Here is a 25146-nt window from a genome sequence, read left to right as displayed (position 1 = left end):
ACTTGGTCCTCCATGGAAGGAGTTTGACGCCTGTGATCGAAGGGTTATGACACGCAACATCCACTTGGAAGTCTGAACTAGGAAGCTGACATTTCCAAACAGATAAGTGACCTCTGAGTTCAAAGTATCACAGTCAACCAATAGGAAGCTTACAGAAATAATAGTTTATTTTAACTGAGGTCTCCAGTTTCGGATAGGCATGTGAACATTGCAAAACTACGCCATCTTTTTTACATGACACTATTGTGCATTCATGACTATCCTGTATTTACTCACACTAGTGAAGCGAGATACCAGCAATATTGATTTGGGTTGCTGATAGCTTTTTAACTCTGTCATCATGTTACATGCAAGTAAATTGTGTTTAGCCAGAACCACACAGCTACTTTATGGTTCCTTTACAACAACATTATCACTGGCTAGTACTACCAATGGTTCTGGTTATGTGGATCGTTCAGACAGGTGCCAGAACAGCCCAGTGGGCTGCAGTCAGAAGAAGCGACTGATGGCCTAAACACGGGGTCTGAACTGCACAAATATCAGCTCTGTTGGGTCATACAACTAACATTTCAGATCCAGATCTTCCGCATCAAAGAAAGGCAACAGGTGCTACAAGTTGTAAAATCTCTGAATTTCAGTTATTAAATCTCAGTCATTAACTCGAAGTTAGGGAAATGTTATTAGAAGTAGTAAATAAAATAAGTCACAAAATAAAAGTTGTGACAACTTGCCTATTGATGCATCCACCTCAAAGACAACATGGTCAGTGTGATTCTACCACATACATTCATTTGTATGGCAGAAAATGCTAAGAGCTCTGTCCGGCAGAATTCCTGAGTACCTGTCCTTCCACAGTGGTTTTAGCATGCTATACTGTCTCTTAGTAGTATTGTGATAGGGACCTCATAGTTTGCTGGTGATTTGTGGCAGAGTGACAGGATTGGAGATTCCAGGAAAGCCCCCGTCAAAAGCTGCGTTGAGGACCTCGTCCAGGTTGCTGGCCCCTACAAAGTCCAGCTCCAGCCGGACATTAGCTGGGATCTCCTCCAGGTCTTTCTCGTTGCGCTTTGGGATAATAACACGCTTCAGTCCGGCCCTATGAGCTGCCAGGACCTTGTCTTTAATCCCACCCACCTGCAGAAAGACCCTCCATCAGCTTATACACACTAGGTTCAAATGGCTTCCTTTTGTGTTTGAGAAAATATGCATAAAACAGTGTAGAGAATATAACCTAAAAATATTCACCCCCTTTACACACAGGACAAATCAAGTGTAGCACTCATGTAAATCATCCTAAGTGTAGCACCTTGAAGTCATCCGAAATGTAACTTGACAACCACTGAATGCAACAAAGAAAATCTTCAACACAGGGGAGACCCTTCTTACAGCTCAACAAACAATTGTATTGGAAAGTGGCAAAAATTACAAAGCAATCAAGCCTGTAGAGCACTAAAAGCATGTTGGGGTTGAGTAGCCAAACTAGGCCAGATACAGGCGCTGGTCATAAAATTAGAATATCATCAAAAAGTTGATTTATTTCAGTAATTACATTCAAAAAGTGAAACTTGTATAATGTATACATTCATTCCACACAGACTGATATATATCAAGTGTTTATTTCTTTTTAATTATTTTGATGATTATAACTGACAACTAATGAAAACCACAAATTCAGTATCTGATTAGAGTGTGGTGCCACACTCTAATCAGCTAATTAACCCAAAACCTGCACCTGCAAAGGCCATTAAATGGTCTCTCAGTCTAGTTCTGTAGGCAACACAATCATGGGGAAGACTGCTGACTTGACAGCTGTCCAAAAGACGACCATTGACACCTTGCTCAAGTAGGGCAAGACACAAAAGGTCATCGCTAAAGAGACTGGCTGTTCACAGAGCCCTCTGTCCAAGCACATAAATAGAGAGGCGAAGGGAAGGAAAAGATGTGGTAGAAAAAAGTGTACAAGCAATAGGGATAACCTGGAGAGGACTGTGAAACAAAACCCATTCAAAAATGTGGGGGAGATTCACAAAGAGTGGACTGCAGCTGGAGTCAGTGCTTCAAGAACCACCACGCACAGACGTATGCAAGACATGGGTTTCAGCTGTCGCATTCCTTGTGTCAAGCCACTCTTGAACAAGACACTGCGTCAGAAGCGTCTCGACTGGGCTAAAGAAAAAAAGGACTGGACTGCTGCGGAGTTATGTCCTCTGATGAAAGTACATTTTGCATATCCTTTGGAAATCAAGGTCCCAGAGTCTGGAGGAAGAGAGGAGAGGCACAGAATCCACGTTGCTTGAAGTCCAGTTTAAAGTTTCCACAGTCAGTGATGGTTTGGGGTGCCATGTCATCTGCTGGTGTTGGTCCACTGTGTTTTCTGAGGTCCAATGTCAACGCAGCCATCTACCAGGAAGTTTTAGAGCACTTTCTGCTTCCTGCTGCTGACCAACTTTATGGAGATGCAGATTTCATTTCCATACAGTGCCAAAGCTACCAGTACCTGGTTTAAGGACCATGGTATTCCTGTTCTTAATTGGCCAGCAAACTCGCCTGAACTTAACCCTATAGAAAATCTATGGGGTATTGTGAAGATGCGATACGCCAGACCCAACAATGCAGAAGAGCTGAAGGCCACTATCAGAGGAACCTGGGCTCTCATAACACCTGAGCAGTGCCACAGACTGATCGACTCCATGCCACGCCACATTGCTGCAGTAATTCAGGCAAAAGGAGCCCCAACTAAGTATTGAGTGCTGTACATGCTTATACTTTTCATATTCATACTTTTCAGTTGGCCAACATTTCATTTTTTGTATTGGTCTTAAGTAATATTATCATATTTTCTGAGATACTAAATTTGGGATTTTCATTAGTTGTCAGTTATAATCATCACAATTAAAAGAAATAAACATTTGAAATATATCAGTCTGTGTGTAATGAATGAATATAATATAGAAGTTTCACTTTTTGAATGGAATTACTGAAATGAATCAACTTTTTGATTATATTCAAATGTTATGACCAGCACCTGTATATGACAGTATGGTTTCTGATCTGTCTTTATATAACTGGAAATTCTGTTATATTCACACTAATTCAGCTTTCTAGAAAACCTCTCAATGTGAGTAGAAACCAGCAGGTAGAAGCAAAACGTTTTTGGACCTTATAAGGCCGAAATTGCCCCACCCCTGGTGTAGAGAAAACCAACTGGTGGACATGTTTGTTAGTTTGCTGGTTTGAGAGTATGTTGATGTGTGGTTGATTGTGTCTCACCGGCAGCACCAGGCCTCTCAGGGTGATCTCTCCAGTCATGGCCACATCGGACCGAACCAGGCGCCCACTAAACAGGGAGGCCAGAACCGTTACCATGGTGACGCCAGCAGACGGCCCGTCCTTTGTGACTGCGCCTGCTGGGAAGTGCAAATGGATGTCTGTCCCTTCCAGAGGATCTAAACCGCCAACCACTAGATCAGACAGACAGATACAATCCTTTAGCCGTTATGGTGCATTGCCTTGACATGGGTTAGATTTATGGTGAACGTGACTTGGTTTTGGTCTGAAGTTCTATGGTGAGGATTTTGTGTTAGGGTTAGGAATAAGAGGATTGTAAATAGGAATAATATTTCAGACCCCCATAACCAAAGTTTAAAGTCTGTGTGTCTGTATGTGTTTTTATCCCTCACGGTTGGTCAGCTGGTAGGTCTTGGCATTGCTGCGCAGCCAACTGATGGCCAAGTGGGCAGACTCCTTCATGACGTCGCCTAGTTGTCCAGTCAGGGTCAGCTGGCCCTCACCCTCCATGCGGCTGGCCTCCACAAACATGATCTCCCCCCCCAAAGGGGTCCAGGCCAGGCCGATGGCCACGCCTGGGAGCGTCAGACGCTCTGACACCTAGACACAACCAGGAAGAGAAACACTCCTAGATACTGGTCTGAATCTGCAGTCCTTTACACATACATGTAACTGCCAAAATGCAGGTGAGAAAATGAGGGCTACAAAGTAGGAAAGCAAGTGCTCCCACAAAAATGTGGTTGCTGAGTTAATTAAGCAGCTACGCATTTCCTACTATGCTTTGGGCCAGGTATAGTAGCTTACCACATTTTGACACCCTAAGCCAAAAGTCATTTTTGTTTCGCAGCTTGATTTTGCCTTTAAATTATCAATCTAACCTTTTAAGTGAAGTTAAATTAAATTTTTTCATCAAGAAATACAGATTTCTCCAAAACGTGTCCCAATTACTGGCAACCCTACATGAGGTGCTTGTTGCAGCCTCCCCTTGCCAAGATAACAGCACTGAGTCTTCTGTAACATCTGATGAGATGGGAGAACACATACAGTCACAAGGGTTCTGGGACAACCAGACAGAATCTCCCAAGATCCTTCAGAGTACTTCCTCTCTTTCAGCTCACCCCACAGGTTATTGCAAAAGCTTGATAATTTCTTAAAGCATTTTTTGCTCATCTTCACCAAGGGTGACAATAATTCTGCAGGGCACTGTGTATACACGCAAAGAAGCAAACCTGTGGTGAATCATTACTGACGACAGTGGTCTCTTCCAAGTTGACAATAACACCATCCACAGGAGATGAGAGAACATACTAAATTAAAATAAATGAAACTAGTTTTAATACTGGGCTACATTGGTTAGGCCAGAAGGCCTACAGTTATTTCATGGTGGGCGGATTTGTTATCAAAGGAACATTCAAAACCCTTGGTTGGAGGATATTTAAATCACATGTTGCTGCAATCCCTATAACTTTCATCAGTCTTGTCATTAAGTGACTGTGCCTGACTAGAATGTGGCCAGCCTGAGTGACAGCACGGGATCAGCTGCCGTGATTTTTCTAGGTTATTTTATCTCAAAGCTTGGTATAATCTCTTGTTAGTAGCGTGTCAAAAAATACAGCGGTTAACACACAGGTCCCACTTCATCGTTTCAACCCCCTTGTGATGTTGGCATGTCCTTTGCTATGTCAGTTTCCTGTGCATACCATTTCTATAGTCATCTGAACACTGGATTAGCACACTGGGCTTTACTATGTTTTAAAGTAGTTGTGCTTCTCAGTATCCTACTTTGTGAGGACTAGCAGAACGCTGTGGTCAACATAAGCCCTGATTGTCCCCAGTCCAGATAACCCTCCCCCTCTCCCTGCTGTTCACATAACACAGACACATTCCCGTTCTGCTGTGAGAGAGCTCAAGAGCCGTCTCACCCGACCCCTCTCCACCCACAAATCCCATGGGTATGAATGGAATGCTAAGCTACATTACTAACATACGTGTGTACTTTCTCTGTAACAGCTCCACTGTTTTAAGTCTGCAGTGAACAGGGTTAGCAGAGCGCCACTGAAATCAGACATGGGCCCGTTTCAGTGTACAGAGCAGTGGTTACCAAGCAGTTTCCCCATGGCCCTTTTTCACATTAGTGAAGTAATCAAGTAATTCAATGTAATTCCCCTACCAAATATGTTTTATGATAAAAACAAATGATCATAAAACCCAATTCAATGGCATGATCAGATTAACTGACAGTGACACATACATTGTATATAGTCATTTCTCAAGTCCACTTTATTGAGTCTCAATTGACTCTTTAATTATAAAATGCCTCAGCTAAGCACATTAATGTTTTGCGGCTAGTTGCTAACCTGCATCATTGCAGACCTTTGTGGTCTGTAGTAATTAAAGTAATAAAAAAATATGTATTTCATGCATGTACCTCTGACAACAGAGAATCAACCTGCTGTATTTGTTAAACTCAACAGCGTCAACAGGATAACAACCCCCCCCCATCATCATGTCAGATCGGTCATCAAACCACTCTCCTCTCACCTCCATCTCAAAGATATGTGGCCCCAGGATGTCCTTCAGGGCAATGTGGTCGATGACAATGGGCATCTCTGGAGGCGAAGCCATGTCTGAAGACACCCGCTGGGCCTCTTCTCCCCTTCTCCTTTGCTCACCCTCTGAAGCGTGCACGCCAGCACGCACACAGTAGGAAGAGAACGATAGAAATATCAGCGTTACCTCTATCAGAGTTACTCGCTTCACAAGGCTGGAGGACTTAAAACAAAGATGTTTGTTCGTGTATACAGCAGATGTGTGTGTTCATTATGCATACATCCATTACTGCCCAGTTGTCATGTGACCAGACTATCAATCCCATGTGGATAAAGAACACGGTGTTCCTTAACAGAGCTAGGCCTTTAAATCCTAACCCTCCCCTACAGCGCAGCAGCCCTTGACAGATCCTTAATGAAGAGCAAAAGAAGAGGGGCGGAGGGGAGGAACAGATCCATTGGTTAATATTACTGAGGACACAGTCATTAAAGACTGACAAAGGATTAGTGTGGGTGAAAGTGTAGCGTAACAGGAAACAGCTCTGCCAGTCCATTCCCTCGGAGCGTTTATTGCCATAAAAGATAAAACAAAGCGAGAGATGAAAGGGAGGAGAGAACGAGGGGAGAGAGGTGGGCAAAGGAACAACAGGCATGTTCCTAACTGGTCATGTGACAGCTGTCACCAGCCGCCAGTCGTGGAGCAGCTGGTCGAGGAACAGAGAGACAGACACCCAGCCCACAAAGCACACCTCCTCACAACTCTTTGTTCTGTCTGCCAATAATGGCACTGTTACCTGGCAACAGGCAGACATTAACACAAAGAGCAGAGGATGAGTTACGACCAGACATTCTCTCCCACTCTCTTTTCATCTGCCGCTGTTTTTCCTCATTCACTGGGAGTGTCCACGTGGAGCGGGAGGGTGGGGGGGTCCAGCACCAATCAGATTAAATACTGCTCACAAGGCCACACCCCCCCACCCTTCTCCTGTGGGCATGGTTCTGGAAGTCAAATGGACACTCATCTTCCCCACACATATTTTGACATTGTTGTGTTACAGTATAGGGCTTCCACTATAAAGTTACAACATATACAACATATATGCTCATGTTTTCCTAGTCAGTCCACTATGCACACATTCTCAAAATGTAATTATTTGGTGTATGGTTGCATCATAGCTATCACACCATCTGTTAAAAGGTTATGTCACCATACAAGACTTTGCACTTTGACCCTGCTCCTCTATGCAAGCGATTCCCATCAACCACTGGGTGATAACTGACTCCACCTATACGTATGTTCAACCAGAATACTACCCTCTTAAAGGGCCTACACACATTAACAGAAGTCAGGACACCATTACAATTGAAATAACGCTGAAATAATATGTATCTAACACACTGTTGGGTCTAAGGAATGTCCCATCTAACTTATCTGGTGTCCGGTTGGATCCCTTCTCAGGACAACCTGACCTGATGTTCAGGTCCTCCAGCTATTGTGTTTTGCGGATCTGAATTTTACCTAAAGACTCTGGCAAAAGACCATCTTATCCCCATATATTTATTGACCTGCTGGTCACCTGATTTTGTAATTATATTGATGAATGATATGGCCATAAAAGGTGATTCTTATAATTTCCAGAACTGGCCACCCATCAGAGTCCCGTTCTTCTCTAGGTTTTTTCTAGGTTGCCGACATTTCTAGCATGTTTTTACTAGCCACTGTGATTTAAGATCTTATTGGTTGCTCTTGGGTTTTAAGCTGGATATCTGTATAAGCATTTTCCGCTATTAACAGCATTGTGACTTTAATAGTACTTTAATAATTTAGTTGTATCTTACAGTGTCATATTATTCAGGCAATTACACTCCTGACCCACGGGGGGCAGACAAGGTGGGGAACACCTCAGGGGAATGTAATGGTGTGTGGGGATGGTGGGAGGACACGGTTCTTAAAACAGTCACAAAAACAAACACAAAGAAATTCTATAAAACACAAGAGACTACTCAACAAAGATGCAATCAGAACAGCAAACTTTCCATTATACTTTGAGGTGTGTTCAGAACAAGCCTATTTGTCACCATCCACTTGTCTGGGGACTCGGTAGGCTACTTAGATTTCCAGATGCAAACTGGCACTAGAATTGTTTTGGAACCTTATCTTTTGTACAAATATTTGGCAATTTACTAGGTTGTGAATAGGAGGTTCAGACCAGATTTTGGTTTGGAAGCACTATTGCCAGCCATTGCTAAATCGTCTAAATGGGTGACCGATTTACTTCCCAAAACACACTGTCAGAAAGAGGGGCGGAGCGTTCCAGTCCAACTGCAACACAGTAATAAAACCCCTCTGTTCTCCCCGTCCTCCCCCTGGGCTCTGGGTGTGTTAACTGGCAGACTGATTTCTCCTGTTACACAAGAGCAGCTGCAGAGGAACACAGGGGCGAGGGGGGCTTAATACCCGGCTTAATAACCCCCTGCAAAGCCCTGAGAAAGACCCATATTCAGAGGGCAAATGTGTGTGGGTGAGTGTACTGTGTATGGGTGACTCTGTTTAGCATGCGTGCCTATATATTTGTGAAAGGGTATGTGCAGAGGCCAGTGGCACTAGGGTACGCAATGTGTGAAAGTATGTGAGGTGACGAAGCTACTGTGCATTAGAACATGGCCTCCAGGGGCTCAAATACACCCAGGGGTAGATGTGGTGACTTCCCAGCCGGTAGTGTTTTACATGGGGAATGCTGGTCTCTCATAACAGGACCTGTGAGACACTGTAGACTCTAGTTCCCACTTTAGAGTGTTGGAGGTTGGAGGCCTGGTACTGTAGCTAGTAGTGTCAGTTGGTCAGTCCCCTACACCCCCACCGACAGGAGTAGTGCTGCTCCCCTTCTGGTCCTACCTCCCTGCTCAGCTCCCTGTGGGCCACTCTCAGGGGGCGCGGCCTCTGACTTGGTGACCTTGTGACCTTCGGCGACCTTCACGGCCACCGCTCGACAGATCGCCCCGATCTTCCTCTCCAGGGAGCGAACACCGGCCTCACGTGTGTACCTGCAACACCCACAGGTTAGTTACCGTCAGGAGGGAACAGGATGGTTCAAATGGCCGGCTGAGAGTCATACGATTCAGTGTGAGATAACCGCTTGAGGCGAAACACCAGCCTCTCCCCCAGACCATGTCTGATATGCACTGGCCCTCTCTGCAACATGATGTGACCTTCTCCCTTGTTCTCCAGCCAGCCAGCCAGTAAGTCACCTTATGTAATTAGTTTATTCGTTTTATATTAATCTAATTGAGATTAATGATTGAATTTCCAAGGGTGTCTGGCCAAAACAGCAGTACAGTCTCAAAACACATTAAAACATATAAAGGACTACATCATACACAACTTTTGTTGCTGCAGTATATTTTTCCCACAATCAGCTGACACCAATTCATTGTCATGAGTTGCTGGTGCATGAAAAACTGAGCCAGTAACTGCCTCATAATGCTGGCTTAGTTGTACTAGCTAGGTACCACTAACTGATTGCTAATAGCAAATATTATTATAACAACTGATGTTAAATTATATTATACAAGCATGAATAACATTGATACACATCATTAACTTATGTAAATGCTGAAATCAAGAAAAAAAATGTGTAAAGTAAATTTGTAACCTAAATTACAAAATATTGTAACCTAATCTTGAAACACAAATTATTTAAATGAAAAAAAGAGGATTATTTCACAGTAAAACCTTTTTTTAAATATAATTTTATGTATAAAAAATACAAACAGTCAATGCCCTGGTTGCACAAGTGTTCACACCACATAATTAATACTTTGTGGAAGGACATATGGCTTGGATTATAGCTACAGTGTTTTTGGATAGGTCTCTACCAACCTAGCCCACCTGGACTGAAGAGAATTATGTATTTTCTCTTTACAGAAGTGTTGAAGCTAAGTTGAATTGCGAGGGGATTCTCCTGTGCACAGACCACTTTTGGCCAGTCAACAATTTTTTTTGGATTGAGGTCCTGTCTCTGATTGGGCCATAGCTCGACATTGATCTTAAAGACACATACCCAGATTTTTGGTTACTGATGGTAAAAGTGGTGCTGTCGATCCAAAACTGGTCCCTGAAAATTGTGTACGATGTCATGTATGTGTAATATGTTCCCCATGTTATCAAAACCACTCGGTTTCACTTGGAATTTCATATCTAACTGAGGCATCATTCTCCTAATATAGTATGCACATTAACAACATAGTTTAAAGAAGACTTGATTTTGGCGTTATAAGGGTATAGACATTTCACATCCACCATAGCTAAGTGTAGTATGTACTTCTGGGCATTAATTAATCATGTTTTATTACGTAGTTTGGTATTTTGCTATTTGGAAGCAAGCATGGGGAATAATTCAAATTCTGCCAGTGAATGGGCATCACTCACAGCTAATAGCACTCCTGTTGATTTTGAAGTTACATCCAAGAGTCCAGGAGTAAAAACAACTTTCACCTCTATAAAAGTTTGTGATGGGTCACCCAAGTGATCAGTACGCCCCCTCAGTATCATGGCTGTTTCTACCCAGCTGAAGGCAACTTTAACAAAATGATCTCTAAATTGTTTTATCAAATGTATTGGCCTTGTAGCTGACTTGCCTTTTGGAAAACATTCAGATATAAAATAAAGTTGTTTATTTACAGTATGGAGAAAAAAGACAGGTTTCCACTATAAAAGAAGTAAAGGGTTTCCAATATTTAATCTTGCACTGATGGCTTTGAAACAGACCTTTTGTTCAGGTCTAAGGGGTTCAGTGACTGAAGGTTAGCTGCCTTTCAAACACTAGGGAAGGCATTTAGCTCAAAGGTATGACTCATTCTGTTGGTTGAGGAGGGCTGTGTGACAGAAATGGATTCCAGGAGGTGTAATTTAACACAAGACTGTTGTTCTCATGTATAAACTTGGACAACTCCTATAGTAACTTTGTAATACTTTATGATACATGTTTAGGTTATTTGGATTTTTTTGGATTACACACATGCCTATTTTAATAAATTCCATCTGGGTCTAATGCAGTGTCTGAAGACATAGTAGCTTTCACACTGCCCTGTTTGTTTTGGTCCAGTAATATATTTGCTTCAGTCCATTTGTTTATTCTTCTTTTGTCCAATTATCAGTTTGTTTTGGTACAATTATCCGTCTGTGTGCATCTGTGACCTGTCTTAACATGCCTGTCTCTGGTAATCTCCCTCTTCTGTCTTGCTAGAAAAATAAGCACACCTCTTAGCTTCGCTACCTACTGCTCCCTTACCTTGTCTAAAGTATATCTGTCAGTCTGTCTGCATGCGTGCGTGCGTGGGCATACTTGCTAATTATGTCCAGTGTGGTGTCCTGAGGTATCTGAAGCTGATGTGGGGTAAGGCCATGCTGTTCTAGCTGATGTGGAATCAGGTGACGATGGGCTATCTCCACCTTCTCCTCCTGAGTGTACCCTGAGTGGACATTACACACACATTATACGCACACGCCATAAACAAATTTGCCAAAACCCTTTTGCACATGCCAAGACATATTCCTATGCCTGTACAAACTTCCTCGTTGTTAAAACTTTTACACATTTAATGACCCTAATACATAAACACATACATTAAAACACACCATTCAGTGGCAGGCTTATTAGGGACACCATTCTAGTACTGGGTCGAATGGCCTTGCCTCCAAACCAGCCTGAATCCTTCACAGCATGGAGTCAACAAGACGTCGGAAACATTCCGGAGGGATGTCGGTTCAAACTAAGCGACGGCATCCTCGTGTTAAAGCAGACTGTGAGGCGGGACATTAATGCTGCTAACAGCCAATACCCTATCACCCCAAACACACTCCATTGTGTAGAGGTCTAGGGACCGCAGGAAGCCAAGTCAACGCAAACAAGACTTGTCAGACCAGGCCATTTATCCGCTTCTCAAATTGTCCAGTGTTGGTAATCACATGCCCACTAAAGCCTTTTGTTCATGTTTTTAGCTGATGGGAGTGGCACCCAGTGGTTGTTTGCATCTGTGACAAGGACAGATAAGTTGTGCTTTCTGAGACGGTTATTTGTTTGCTTGTGGGCTGCCTGCTTGTAGGCTTGCACGATTCCTGCCCTTCTCCTGTGCAGTTTTCGACCAAGATGGTTCATGTTTGTTGCACCACTATCATAAAAACCCTAAGGCAGCCATTTCTGAGAGACTGGAACCAGAGACACTGGTACTGTCAATATCACACTAAAAGTAGCTAGGGTCACTCATCTGACCCATTCTATTGTTCAATCAAACAGTAGCTAAATGTCTCAAGGCCTGTGTCCCTGCTTTAGAGGACGAGACACCATCACAGGAGTGACCCATGTAGGTGAATGGGTTGGTGAACCTAATAAATAGGCAACTGAGGGTGTGTATAATGTATGTATAATGGTTGTGTATAGAATTTGATGTACAGTGATCCAATCTCACACCCCCCCCAACAACAGACCATTACCATCATTACCCAAGTTAACATCTACCTCAGAGAAAACCAACCCAAAGTGTCTTGGGGGTACTGTGTCTCTTCAGTGAACCTCTCTGACCACCAAGGTGACCCCTTTACCGTGCAAGGTGACCCCTTTATCGTGCAAGGTGACCCCTTTACCGTGCAAGGTGACCCCTGGCTTCTGACCTTGCACTTGGAGGACCTCCATTCTGTCCAGCAGGGCCGGAGGGATGGTGGCCGTGGTGTTGGCCGTAGCGATGAACAGGACTTGCGAGAGGTCAAAGGCCACGTTCAGGTAGTGGTCTGTGAAGCTGTGGTTCTGTTCTGGGTCCAGGACCTGGGAGTCAAGACAAAGAGCAGCCTTAGTACTACAAAGGGGTGTTTGACTAGTGACCTGCAGGGATCTGTGGGCTGACAGGTTCTGGGTCTGACCATACAAATCCCTCAGACAACACTCATGCACGTAACTAACCAGTCTCCGGGTTTCATGCTGGCAACTTGGCAATACTTTGCCTGGTTAGGAAACAAGCTGCTCAATTAAATAAAAACCAATAACACTTGAGTGTTAATGATACAACAGTCCACTTAGATGTTCAGATCTCCCTATTCCTTAGATTTGTCTTAGATTTGCATCCTAATTCCAGATTAAGCTGAAAAGAGCTTGATTCCATCCCTTACCATTCAGATAAGACCCTTTATCCATGTTAATTGTTTTCTTTCCGGACTGATGTCTGACTTCATTGAATCGACTACATCACAGTTTCTAGAAATTACATTTACATTCAATTTAACTAAATTTGATTCAGAACGTCGTACAGTATTGAGGTCATAAACTGTCATATTCCCATTGCTGTGGAAACTGACCCCATAACCCTGGAGTTATAAGCTCCATGCTTGACTAAATGATCTACATGGGAATAAACAATAGGAATACACAAAAGGAAAGCATATTTCATTTTACACTGCTTATTAGCCACCAATTCCTCACAATGACCTGCATGTCTACCAGCTGCAGTCGTAGAAACGCTGACAACGTGTGTGTTGTTGGGTCAGACTTCATTACACCAAATGTAATATACAAATGACTTGACCTTGCTCTCACCCACTCACACTCTCTCCCTCTTCTAATGGCATGAATGTCTAGTCAATGATGCCAGAGCAAACTAAAACACATGAAACGCAAAGAAATGTAAATCTTTTTTATGGCCATTGCAACAAGACCGTACACACACACACACACACACACACACATTTGTTTTTCTATCTCTATGAGGACTTGATTCTCCAAGTTCCCTAACCCCTAACCCTGTTTTGGTAACCAGACCTTTTGGGGAAGAGTTAATATACAGGTGCTGGTCATAAAATTTGAATATCATCAGAAAGTTGATTTATTTCAGTAATTCCATTCAAAAAGTGAAACTTGTATTTTATATTCATTCATTACACACAGACGGATATATTTCAAATGTTTATTTCTTTAATTGTGATGATTATAACTGACCACTAATGAAAATCCCAAATTCAGTATCTCAGAAAATTTGAATATTACTTAAGACCAATACAAAAAAAATATTTTTTGAAATGTTGGCCAACTGAAAAGTATGAACATGAAAAGTATGAGCATGTACAGCACTCAATACTTAGTTGGGGCTCCTTTTGCCTGAATTACTGCAGCAATGCGGCGTGGCATGGAGTCGATCAGTCTGTGGCACTGCTCAGGAGTTATGAGAGTCCAGGTTGCTCTGATAGTGGCCTTGAGCTCTTCTGCATTGTTGGGTCTGGCGTATCGCATCTTCCTCTTCACAATACCCCATAGATTTTCTATAGGGTTAAGGTCAGGCAAGTTTGCTGGCCAATTAAGAACAGGGATACCATGGTCCTTAAACCAGGTACTGGTAGCTTTGGCACTGTGTGCAGGTGCCAAGTCCTGTGAAGGAAAATGAAATCTGCATCTCCATAAAGTTGGTCAGCAGCAGGAAGCATGAAGTGCTCTAAAACTTCCTGGTAGACAGCTGCGTTGAACTTGGACCTCAGAAAACACAGTGGACCAACACCAGCAGATGACATGGCACCCCAAACCATCACTGACTGTGGAAACTTTCTGAGATACTGAATTTGGGTTTTTCATTAGTTGTCAGTTATAATCATCAATATTAAAATAAATAAACACTTGAAATATATCAGTCTGTGTGGAATGAATGTATACATTATACAAGTTTCACTTTTTGAATGGAATTAGTGAAATAAATCAACTTTTGATGATATTCAAATTTTATGACCAGTACCTGTATACAGTGCCTCCACTTTCTGCACATTTTGGGTTATAGACATGTATATTTATTACATATATTTATTTGACTAAATACATATTTTTGCCATCAACCTACACACAATATGGCATAATGACAAACTGAAAGACATTTTAGATTTTCTTTAGAAATGTTTTAGAAATGTGTGACAATTTACTGAGAATGAACAACTGAAGTACAGACATGTTCTGACCCTCTGAACTGAACTCAGATGCATCCTGTGTCCTGTGACCATCCTCGATGGGAGCCCACTGGTGGCAACATTCAATTGATTGGACATGATTTATATACTGTAAGGTCCCACACTTCAGTGCACATTCAGACCAAAAAAAAGGTCTGTTAAGTTCAAGGAACTCCCTATAGACTTTCAAGATAGATTTGTGTCTAGGCATAGATAAGGAGAACTTTGGGGTTTTATGTGTAGTTTGATGGCAAAGTTTCAATCAATTATAAGTCATTAACACAACAAAATGAGGACAATGTAAAGGGGTCTGAATCATTCCCAAAGGCAATCTAATTGGGTCAGGTGATTAGAAAGTGTCCTTAACTTTCCGTCACTGCACTTTCCAAGTCCAGCTGTCTAAAATGTGCTCTCGGGGCCAGATCATTTGTGGTTACATCAATCTCATGTTTCTGGGAAAACGTTGTTAAGGGCTCACTGTCAGACAGTTGACCAAAAAAGGCTCTGTGCTCGTATGACACTACAATTTGATTGGGCTAGGTGCACCCTGGACTTGCACATCCTTTTCACAGTAGGCAGTATAAGAGGAATGATTGTGGTCTTCATAGTTTTGCCTGGAAGTAGGGACACAGACCTTGAGTGACATGTTCTTGGAGAGTTAAGATGTTTTATAATGTTTTAATACCCAACTGCCATAAAGAAGGGTACTGTATATGCAGTGCCTTGCAAAAGACTTCAAACCAATAACCAATTCTCAATTATTTTTTATTATAAAGGCAACACTGAAGTTATGTTAATATTTAATACTAAAAAGACACTGAAACTCAAACAATTGTTGTCAGGTGATATTGGCTTTATGTTGGGAGAAAGAAAAATAAAGCTGGGGCTTGAGCAGCGGTTATCAGAGCAAACTGTAATGATGTCTGAGATTTGTTCACCTGGTATCAGTGGGGCTGTCACACCACTACACTTCTCACCTAAATAAAGCCACCCCCTTCCTCGGGCCCATTACAAAAATAGATTCCCAGATGATTTGCACATAGTCAGCGTGTGTATTTCACCAGGCGAACCAGACTTATCGACAGGTGACTACTAGGTATTTTCTAGAATAGAAAAGCCTTGTTAACTCCATCTGTATTTCTGCATATTATCTCTGCCTGCCTGCAGGGCTGTCTCCACATCTTATTCACATTAACCAGAGTTATTGGGAATAATTTTAAGTAATGTTGAAATAAATGTTTCTATTCACATTTGCAACAGGAACATATTGGACCAACAAAGCTTGGCAACAGGCCCAATACATGCGCATAGCTTTCCCCTGCCAAAGTACGATCTCCAAACAGAAAAAATGATGCGTCTCTGCCTGCCACAGGTGGACCAATGGACAGCATATTTCCGCTTAACAATATTTTTGAAGGGTTATTTTATTATCTGTATTGACAGGACAGTAGGAAGGAGGGCCTAGGGAGACCGGAAGGGCACAGAGAGTCGGCCAAGCTAGGGGGGGCTGTGTGGTTTTGACAGCCATTTAAATGAACATGTGTCCAACATTACCTAGATAGCTAACGTCATCTTAGCTAGCTAGCGGAGCGGAGCCAGTGAATCAAACATAATATGAAATGGGTGCAGAGCCATTGGGTTGTGATAATATTCCCAGGCACAAAACACTCAGGCAATAGTTTTGATTATCACAAAAAAATTTTGTTGACACAAATCTCCCCCAAAAGCCTTGTTAATCTCAATAAAATTCTTAAAGTGAATAAGCCCTATCTTCTTGTCATTCTCAGTCCCTTCTCTTACTAGCAGGAGTCTGCTCTCTCTTCCTGTCCCCTCCATGTGTTCTGAATCAGACACCACCAGGCTGCCCCGTCCCCAAGTGTTCTGAACCAGACACCACCAGGCTGCCCCGTCCCCAAGTGTTCTGAATCAGACACCACCAGGCTGCCCCGTCCCCATGTGTTCTGAATCAGACACCACCAGGCTGCCCCGTCCCCAAGTGTTCTGAATCAGACACCACCAGGCTGCCCCATCTCCATGTGTTCTGAATCAGATACCACCAGGCTGCCCCGTCCCCATGTGTTCTGAACCAGACACCACCAGGCTGCCCCGTCTCCATGTGTTCTGAACCAGACACCACCAGGCTGCCCCGTCCCCAAGTGTTCTGAATCAGACACCACCAGGCTGCCCCGTCCCCATGTGTTCTGAATCAGACACCACCAGGCTGCCCCGTCCCCAAGTGTTCTGAATCAGACACCACCAGGCTGCCCCATCTCCATGTGTTCTGAATCAGACACCACCAGGCTGCCCCGTCCCCATGTGTTCTGAACCAGACAACACCAGGCCGCCCCGTCCCCATGTGTTCTGAACCAGACAACACCAGGCCGCCCCGTCCCCATGCGTTCTGAATCAGACACCACCTGGCCAACCCAGGTGTCTCACCTCCAACAGGGCAGCGGCCGGGTCTCCCTGTAGACTCTTTCCCAGCTTGTCCACCTCGTCCAGCAGAAACACCGGGTTGTTGACGCCGACCGCCTTCAGCCCGTTGATGATGCGGCCGGGCATGCTGCCCACGTAGGTCCTCCTGCAGACGCAACCGTGCGCACCAGAGACCGGTGTGTCATGAGAGAAGCAAATTGGGAAGAAAGAACAAACTGAATAGCGGGTAAAAACGAGAGAAACATAGAAAAGAACCAAGTCAAAGGTGAACACCAAAACCAGACGTGGAGGAAGGTATTCTTAAAGGTTGACATGAGGAGCATTTCTGAAGGGTCAAAGCTGCATCAGACCACAAAGGTGCCCACACCTACGGTGAGGTGAGAGGGAAACCACAGAGGAAGAGTAACACAAGGAGCTCTTCCCATACATGTTGGGCCCTGGGGCTCCACAGACAGGATGGAGAAAGGCAGGAAGCACATTAAGGTAATTAGAGGCATGCAGGGGCAACACAGCGCAGATTAGATTTCACTCAGACACTAACACAGCAAGTTTTTGAATCAACACCTATTTTGGTAATACATCTAGATAGCCTGTTTTCGGTCAAAGGTTCAGTAGTGATTGTAAATATTAATCTAAAATGAACCCTGTGGTAGTTCTGTTGGGCAAATTTGAATATGACTACAGGGGTACTCCATTGTTACCACACAAGGACCAGAGCCTGCTGGTTTTCTGTTCTACCTCGTCATCAAATGCACCCACCTGGTGTCCCAGGTCTAAATAAGTCCCTGATTAGAGGATTGCAATGAAATGTACCTGGCTTCAAGGTCCATTAACAATACTTTCACTTACACCATGCTAACAGGCACAAACCCCATTGACCTGGTCCCATCCGGGCCCTAACATGGAAAACACACACCAGGCATCTTCCAAAACCGCAGTTGTTGATGGAGTGGGGTCATGTTTGAGACATTAGACTATAGACTACAGGCTATACATGAAGTCGGGAGACTGGCTGAGAGACACAAGAAGGACCTGCCCGGGCCTGCAGGCAGTGATGTCAACGTCTTGCTGCCCACGTTTCCATAGTGACAGGAGATCAAAGAGACATAAAGACATGACATCATTGCTCCCAGTTCTACTTCTCTCTCAGGCCTGCTGACATTGCAGAAGGCAGTATGTAAGGTCTCGACACAGGCAGCACTTATCCACGGGACGCCGGCTGCTGCCGCATCCACCACCATCATCCATGACTACTGGCGACTTCACAGACACATGCTCTCCCCCATCAGGACGTAGCCAGCTTCATGTTAGTACCGCCGCTACATTCTGTACGCTGCCTTTCGGTCCCCAGTCTGCTGAGTCAGGATATCAAGTAGCTAGGTCCAGGAAGCGCTTGTTTCGTTTCTTGTGCAGAATATAATTGGCCCTCCAGCTTCCAGCTGGGACATCTGCGTACCTGTGCCCTCGGATGTCAGACTGGTCACACACCCCTCCCAGGGCGATGCGGTGGAACTCCCTGCCCAGGGTACGGGCGATGGAGCGGCCCACACTGGTCTTGCCCACACCGGGTGGTCCTACGAAGCAGAGGATGGGCCCTTTGAGGGTGCTCTTCAGCTGCCTCACAGCCAGGTACTCCAGTACTCTCCTCTTCAGCTTCTCCATGGCATAGTGGTCGTTGTCCAACAGCACCCGTGCAGAGTGGATATCAAGACAGTCTGCAGGGACAGAGAGGTGCAGGGTTTCATTACAACACCGTAAATAATGTTAATCAAGTCATGACCTTATTATAAGAACACTTAGACCAAATTTTTAAATAATCACTGACTAACAGATGAGTGAGGTCTTATGTCTATGACTAGGCAGATGTTTGGTTATGGACTCCCCCAAGTGGTAATGTGTAAAATATCAGGCAATTTCACCAACACTCCTAAACTGGTGTCTAACGACTGGCTCCCTCTGCTGGTTCTGCCAAGTAGATAAAACAAGGCAACCAGAAGAAAAATATCATGCCGTGCTCCCTCCTGTGGTAGAAGCAAAGATGAAAATGTTAATTTAGTTATTTCTCACTAGCAACATTTTTCTATTCAGGGAGGTGCATGTGGAATGAGCTGAAGGGGACTCTGAGCTGCATTTGGTTTGTGCTCATCTGCTGGATCCTTCTGCTGAATAAAAACAGTGTTGTACTGATCAACCGGTTCAAAAATAAGTAAAGGATAGCACAGTCAATGTCACTCATTCCTTCAACCCCCACATTTCACCACACCCACTGAATAGGAGCGTTTGTCAATGATTTACAACTTTTTGTTCAAATGTGTTGTTCAGTATAGGGCATTTTACAATGTAGCAAAAGACAATGTGAAAGCAAAAATACCTTAGGTTTGCTTACTCCCCCAACCACACCTGAAAACAAATAGCCTGCCCTAAACGGACTGTTTTTCAACCAAAAGTGAATGGGTTGTCTCAGTTCCTGGAGTCAGTCAGTAAAAGCATTTTGAAAAGAGAAACCCACTACAGTAGACAACCTCCTGTGGAACATGACATAAAAAAGCTTCTAATTACTCCCAAACTCTGCCCATTCCTTCACCACATACTAATCTACCAGCCTAACAAGCCATAAAGCCTGGATCGCACCCCATCTGTTTGCTTTGATGTGTGTAAACTAAAGTGGATTATTGGACCCTGATCTCAAGGTCGTCATTGCATTCTGAGCGATTACGCAATAGAATCCTGAGCCAACGGGTGGCAATAGAATCCTGAGCCAACGGGTGGCAATAGAATCCTGAGCCAACGGGTGGCAATAGAATCCTGGGCCAACGGGTGGCAATAGAATCCTGAGCCAACGGGTGGCAATAGAATCCTGGGCCAACGGGTGGCAATAGAATCCTGAGCCAACAGGTGGCAATAGAATCCTGGGCCAAAGGCGACAGCAGAATCCAAAGCAAACAGTGGCAGCAGAATCTTGAGCCATTGGTGGTAGTAGAATCCTGAGCCAAGGGTGGCAGTAGAATCCTAAACCAATGGTGGCACTAGAATCTTGAGCCAACGGTGGCAGTAGAATCCTGAGCCAACGGTGGCAGTAGAATCCTGAGCCAACGATAGCAGTAGAATCCTGAGCCAACGATAGCAGTAGAATCCTGAGCCAACAGGTGGCAATAGAATCCTGGGCCAAAGGTGGCAGCAGAATCCAAAGCAAACAGTGGCAGCAGAATCTTGAGCCATTGATGGTAGTAGAATCCTGAGCCAAGGGTGGCAGTAGAATCCTAAACCAATGGTGGCAGTAGAATCTTGAGCCAACGGTGGCAGTAGAATCCTGAGCCAACGATAGCAGTAGAATCCTGAGCCAACGATAGCAGTAGAATCCTGAGCCAGCTTGTCTTACAGGGGACCGCTTAGTAATAATTACTTGGGTTCAATTGGTCTCAAGAAATTAAACTTTCCTTGTTTGCTTGGTATTCTCTGTAAAGTTATAGGAATGGCAAAGGCAGTGATCACAGTGCATTATGGGGAATTTCAGCTTGACATGTATGCAACCATGGAAAAGAAAATGTGTTGCCCTATTGGTGTCTGTGTGTGTGGGGGGGGGGGTTATTTCAATGATAAGAGCAACCATGATTTAACAGAGCCAAATTACTTGGTGATGCAATTCCTTTGGACAATACTTGTTCACAGCGTATAAAGAGAAGTGGGATATGGCCTATGACCAAGTCTTGAGGGATATAAGATTTAGTTATTTTAGTTGTGAAATTGATCACAGAGAAGACGGTCAGAGACCGCGCGCTCAAGTGTTTTGGAAGCGAACGAGACAAGGGAAACCGGTCTGTAGTTTTTGACGTCAGAGAGGTCAAGCGTTGATTTCATGAGGAAGGGAGTGACTGGCCCAGACAAAGTCCCAGTGAACACAGCCAGTGGCCAGAGATTAAGTAATTAGCAAAGTGAGTAATATGTCTCCAGAGAGATTTATAGGATGTGGAAAAGGAGGACACCAAGGGATTCAGCATACAGGAGAGATGATACGGTGGGAGATGGGTAAGGGAGAGCGGGGGCACATGACCATCCAGATAGGCACTGAGAGGGTAGGGTTGGAGGAGACAGAAAGACAGGAGGAGACAGGAAGTAGTTATTCCGGAATCTCCCGATGGGTGGCAGGGAGATCGACAGACAGTATCTATCAAAGATGAGGTCAAGTACATGGCCTGCCTTTCGAGTGGGAGAAGACCGGAAAACGGAGGAAAGAAAGAATTTGAATTAAAGGCAGACACCAGGAGGCAAAATGTCAAGGGTCAAAAGGGGAGCTTAAACTGAGATAAACTAGGCCTTTTTTAAATGCTGCCAGAGACCAGAAATTCTTGCTTTCATGTTGTGAGACAATGCTGCCACACTGTTATAGCTGCGCTAAAAGATCTAAAGGAGTCACATAACAGCACAATAGTAGTAAGCTGTTTGGAAGATTGACAGTACTTCAGTATTTGGCCCTTGCTAGAAAAATACACAGTAATAAACCACTAAATATTAAAACAAGAGCATACACACAGCCTCTCAGTACAGCCTGCTAGCACCTGCATATTGTGTGCACCTGTGGTACTTTTGCTCCAGGGCAGTTCCACCATAAGATCCAAGTAATTCCGGGTCAGAGCGTACTCCGGCATAGACTGGGGCATCTTCTTCAATCTGTGTAAATGATCATACATCTGGTGTCAATGCCACTGCAACTATAGACAACTAAAGTATGTGAGTTGTACTGCTGTGAGCACCTCAACATCCAGTTCGATTCTGAGTATTTACAAACACACACTCTGCAAGTGTTCCCAGCTTTCCACATTACCAGGAAGTCTGAATGCCTCAGGAGGTAAACAAACCTTTTGAGCTCTTTGAGACACACCCGCAAGGCAGCCTCTGGCATGTTGGCGCCTTTAACCTTCCTCTCCAAGACAGTGTTGTCGTCACCATCCTCATCGTCATCGCCGTCTTCGTCCAAAGAAAACGGACGTCCGGGAAACTTCCCGACTTTACCTACAGCACGCACCTGAAAGGGAGTCAGAGAGACAACCAAGAAACAAAAGATCCTGATGTTAATTGTATCTGATATCTCAGCATGCCGACAAGCACGAGACGTTTTCCTTTTCGAAATTCTAACAGTAGTCGGTCTGGATAGTGTCTATAGTGTGGCTAGCTTTACCCTTTTGTCATCGTCAGGTCTGGACTTTCTGGTCTTCTGCAGCAATTTTAAACCCTCAATCTGTCTGGTAAGCAGAGGGAGAGTCTTCTTAAAGCGCTCCTCCAGGCTCACTGCATCCAGAACCTTCATATACACATACGTGCAGTGATGGGGAAACCAAAAAGACAGAGACATACTATCATTCGCTACCTCAAACAAGGTCGCAATTCTTTTACATTTCAAAAACCGACTACAGCTCACCTGATGATGTGCACCCACAGACACCCAATGCCATACCTGAAGCTTCTCTTTGTTGGACGTGTGGATCATAGAAGCCAGGACATCAGGCAGAGTCTCTTTAGGGAGACTGTCCAGGAGTCTTCTGAGTTTTGCCACCACAGGGACAGACATGTCCAACATGCCCACCAGCTAACAGACATACACACAGGAAAAACGTCACGACGCGGAAACAGTGGTCTAAAACCGAAGTAAAGGAAGTACGCAGCGGATAAAATGATAGTTAAAGAAGAGCAGCCCTTATTACCAAGAATCATAATTGGAAAGCATCATAATTGGCTGTGCTAAAATAACTAAATCAATCATACAGTACAGTAGCTTCTGGTCCTGTGTGGCTCAGTTCAACCACAGTGTTCTTGGTTCAACTCCCCCAGGTTCACATGAAAATACGTGCACATTGTAGAGATTCTAATAACCATTGGATTTCAAATAATAAACATCCTCCATATTCGAATAGCCCAGATTAGTGTAGTGTACTGATGACTGGCTCACCTGCACAGCGGCCTGGTAGAACCTTTGGGACAGCTCCCCCAGCTCTCCCTCTGGCGTAGCTGCCTCAGATGTATTTCTAGGGCTGGTGTACTGCTCTAGCTTATCCAGCTGTTCCACCTCAGCCAGAGGAAAGGGCACCTCCTTCAGCAGCTGGGACACACGGAAGCGACACAGCCCAGTGATGAGCAGTGTGTAGTGGGGCTTGGGCCAGTTACTGCCCACCACCTGCACTGCCAGTCCTGCAGTGCCAATACTGACGTGGGAGAGATAACGGTACGGTAATCAAACATGCAATCTTGACGTGTGAAAAAGTGATTGGCCCCAAGCTACTTTAACCCAGTGAAAAGCATTATATGGGTTAGAATACCTTGGTAAACTACCAGGCCTAATTTTGTCCAGTCCTGCCTAATATAAATCTCCCTAACTTTGGCTTTTGTACATAGGTTCTAAAGCCATTCCAGAACAGCTGTGGAAAACAGTTGTAGATCAGTACATCGGTCTGTAAAAGGTTACAAAGGTCTGGGGCTCCACCAAACCACAGTCAGAGCCATATTGTTTGTTCACCCAGGTTCACTTTCATGTAATATTAGGTGTTTGTTGAAAATCTGATAACTTTCAGTGTCAAAAATATGAAAAAATGTAAAACTCTGCACCAGACAAATACATGTTCACTCCACTTTGTCCCTCAGTAACTACAGTGAGTTGTTGACATGGATGCAGTTCAAAGTTCCTCTGTAGTTCAAACAAACTTTTCCTTAATAAATAACAGGGGAGAGATCAGTGGAGAAAAAGTTAAAACTTCTGAAGCATGACTACTAAGTTAGTCTTACAATAATCAAACATGTTTCTGAATAAGAAAAAGTACACCACTTTATTGAGGCTATCGTGCTATAATATACCTCAACATTATGAACATTAAGTAACATGTCATAGGCAGGACATATCTTGCTTTCTATTGTTATCTTAATGAATGTGACATTTAAGAGGTAATAATAACAATATGATCTTGGTTGTTACCCCAGCCAACTAAACTTCGACTTCACAGGTAACATAAACGCAGCACTTGGCAAACAGTTGCATGTCAAGAACATAACTTGTTGTCCGGCAAATAAAAGTATAGAATAATGCAGAACCAAAATCAACGTTCGCTCGCTTGCTACCTACCTATGCAAAGAGGGAAGATCCTCAGTATCAAGCTCAGGATCTCGGGTGTTGGGGATCACCCCGATGATGGTGCTTTTCAGCGAAGTGCCTTTCAGCAGTCTGGTCTTCACCAGCTGCATGTTCCTCGCTGTGTCAACACTGATCCGCATCGTAGAGCCCGGTAATAACACTCCTTCGTGGGTCAACAGCAGAGGCAGTCGACTTGGGATTCGGATACCGCTGTTGGAAGACATTATTTGACGTTTTACTAGCTTTCCTGCTTCAGGTCAGTTTTGACCAAAAATGTACTTTCGTCGAGTTGACCGATTGATCCTTTCTACGAGCTAGAAAGGAAGCTTCGAGCAATCCAGCAGCACAAACGATGACGTCAACGTTAGACGGTCATGAGGAAACCATCAAATAAAAGCTCGCATTTTATGTTGACAACATCAAAAGTACAGTATAGAGCATTTCAATCAGTGTCGGTTTTATTATGTTTGTAAGCAAATGTGAGGAAGACTTTATGAAAAAATAAGAAACAACAATAATAAACATACTTAGTGTTTAAATAATCCTATTGAAATTACAATGTTAGTTTACATATGTTTACAATATTGGAAAGTAGTGCGAAAAAAACTATTCTACAGCTCCAGAGAAAAATAAGAGACCACTGCACCTTTTTCTTTCCTTTCCAAAAAAGTTTAAAAGGAAAGTTTTGAGTGAGGAACAGACGCGTTCGATTTGCAGTCGTCTGTTAATTGTAAACTTCTGTTCCCCACTCCAAACATCCTCTTCGAGTTTTTTTTGGAAAG

At 43.8% G+C, this 25146-nt stretch overlaps 1 protein-coding gene across 2 annotated transcripts; it reads right to left on the bottom strand.

Annotated features, from left to right (window-relative positions):
• Nucleotides 1–145: 145 nt before the first annotated feature.
• Nucleotides 146–24734, bottom strand: lonp2 (lon peptidase 2, peroxisomal). Of its 2 annotated transcripts, none has more exons than XM_013138995.3 (15): nt 24356–24734; nt 23192–23444; nt 22700–22831; nt 22424–22546; nt 22104–22270; nt 21821–21915; nt 18704–18962; nt 17251–17392; nt 12508–12658; nt 11183–11309; nt 8734–8882; nt 5830–5978; nt 3681–3888; nt 3271–3461; nt 146–1134 (listed from the first exon to the last, which is right to left on the bottom strand). In XM_013138995.3, exons 1-15 carry the CDS (start codon nt 24586–24588, stop codon nt 904–906), a joined length of 2610 nt encoding a protein of 869 aa, XP_012994449.2. In that variant the 5' UTR covers nt 24589–24734; the 3' UTR covers nt 146–903. The 2 variants fall into 2 exon arrangements, with proteins under 2 accessions (XP_012994449.2, XP_012994450.2); XM_013138996.3 differs by having other exon boundaries at nt 5830–5963.
• Between the last annotated feature and the right edge of the window lie 412 nt (nt 24735–25146).

This window comes from Esox lucius, chromosome 19 (genome assembly GCF_011004845.1).
Source record: "Esox lucius isolate fEsoLuc1 chromosome 19, fEsoLuc1.pri, whole genome shotgun sequence".
NCBI classification, from domain to species: domain Eukaryota; kingdom Metazoa; phylum Chordata; class Actinopteri; order Esociformes; family Esocidae; genus Esox; species Esox lucius.
The sequence above is the reverse complement of the archived record's forward strand: the minus strand, read 5'-3'. Positions and strand labels throughout refer to the sequence as shown.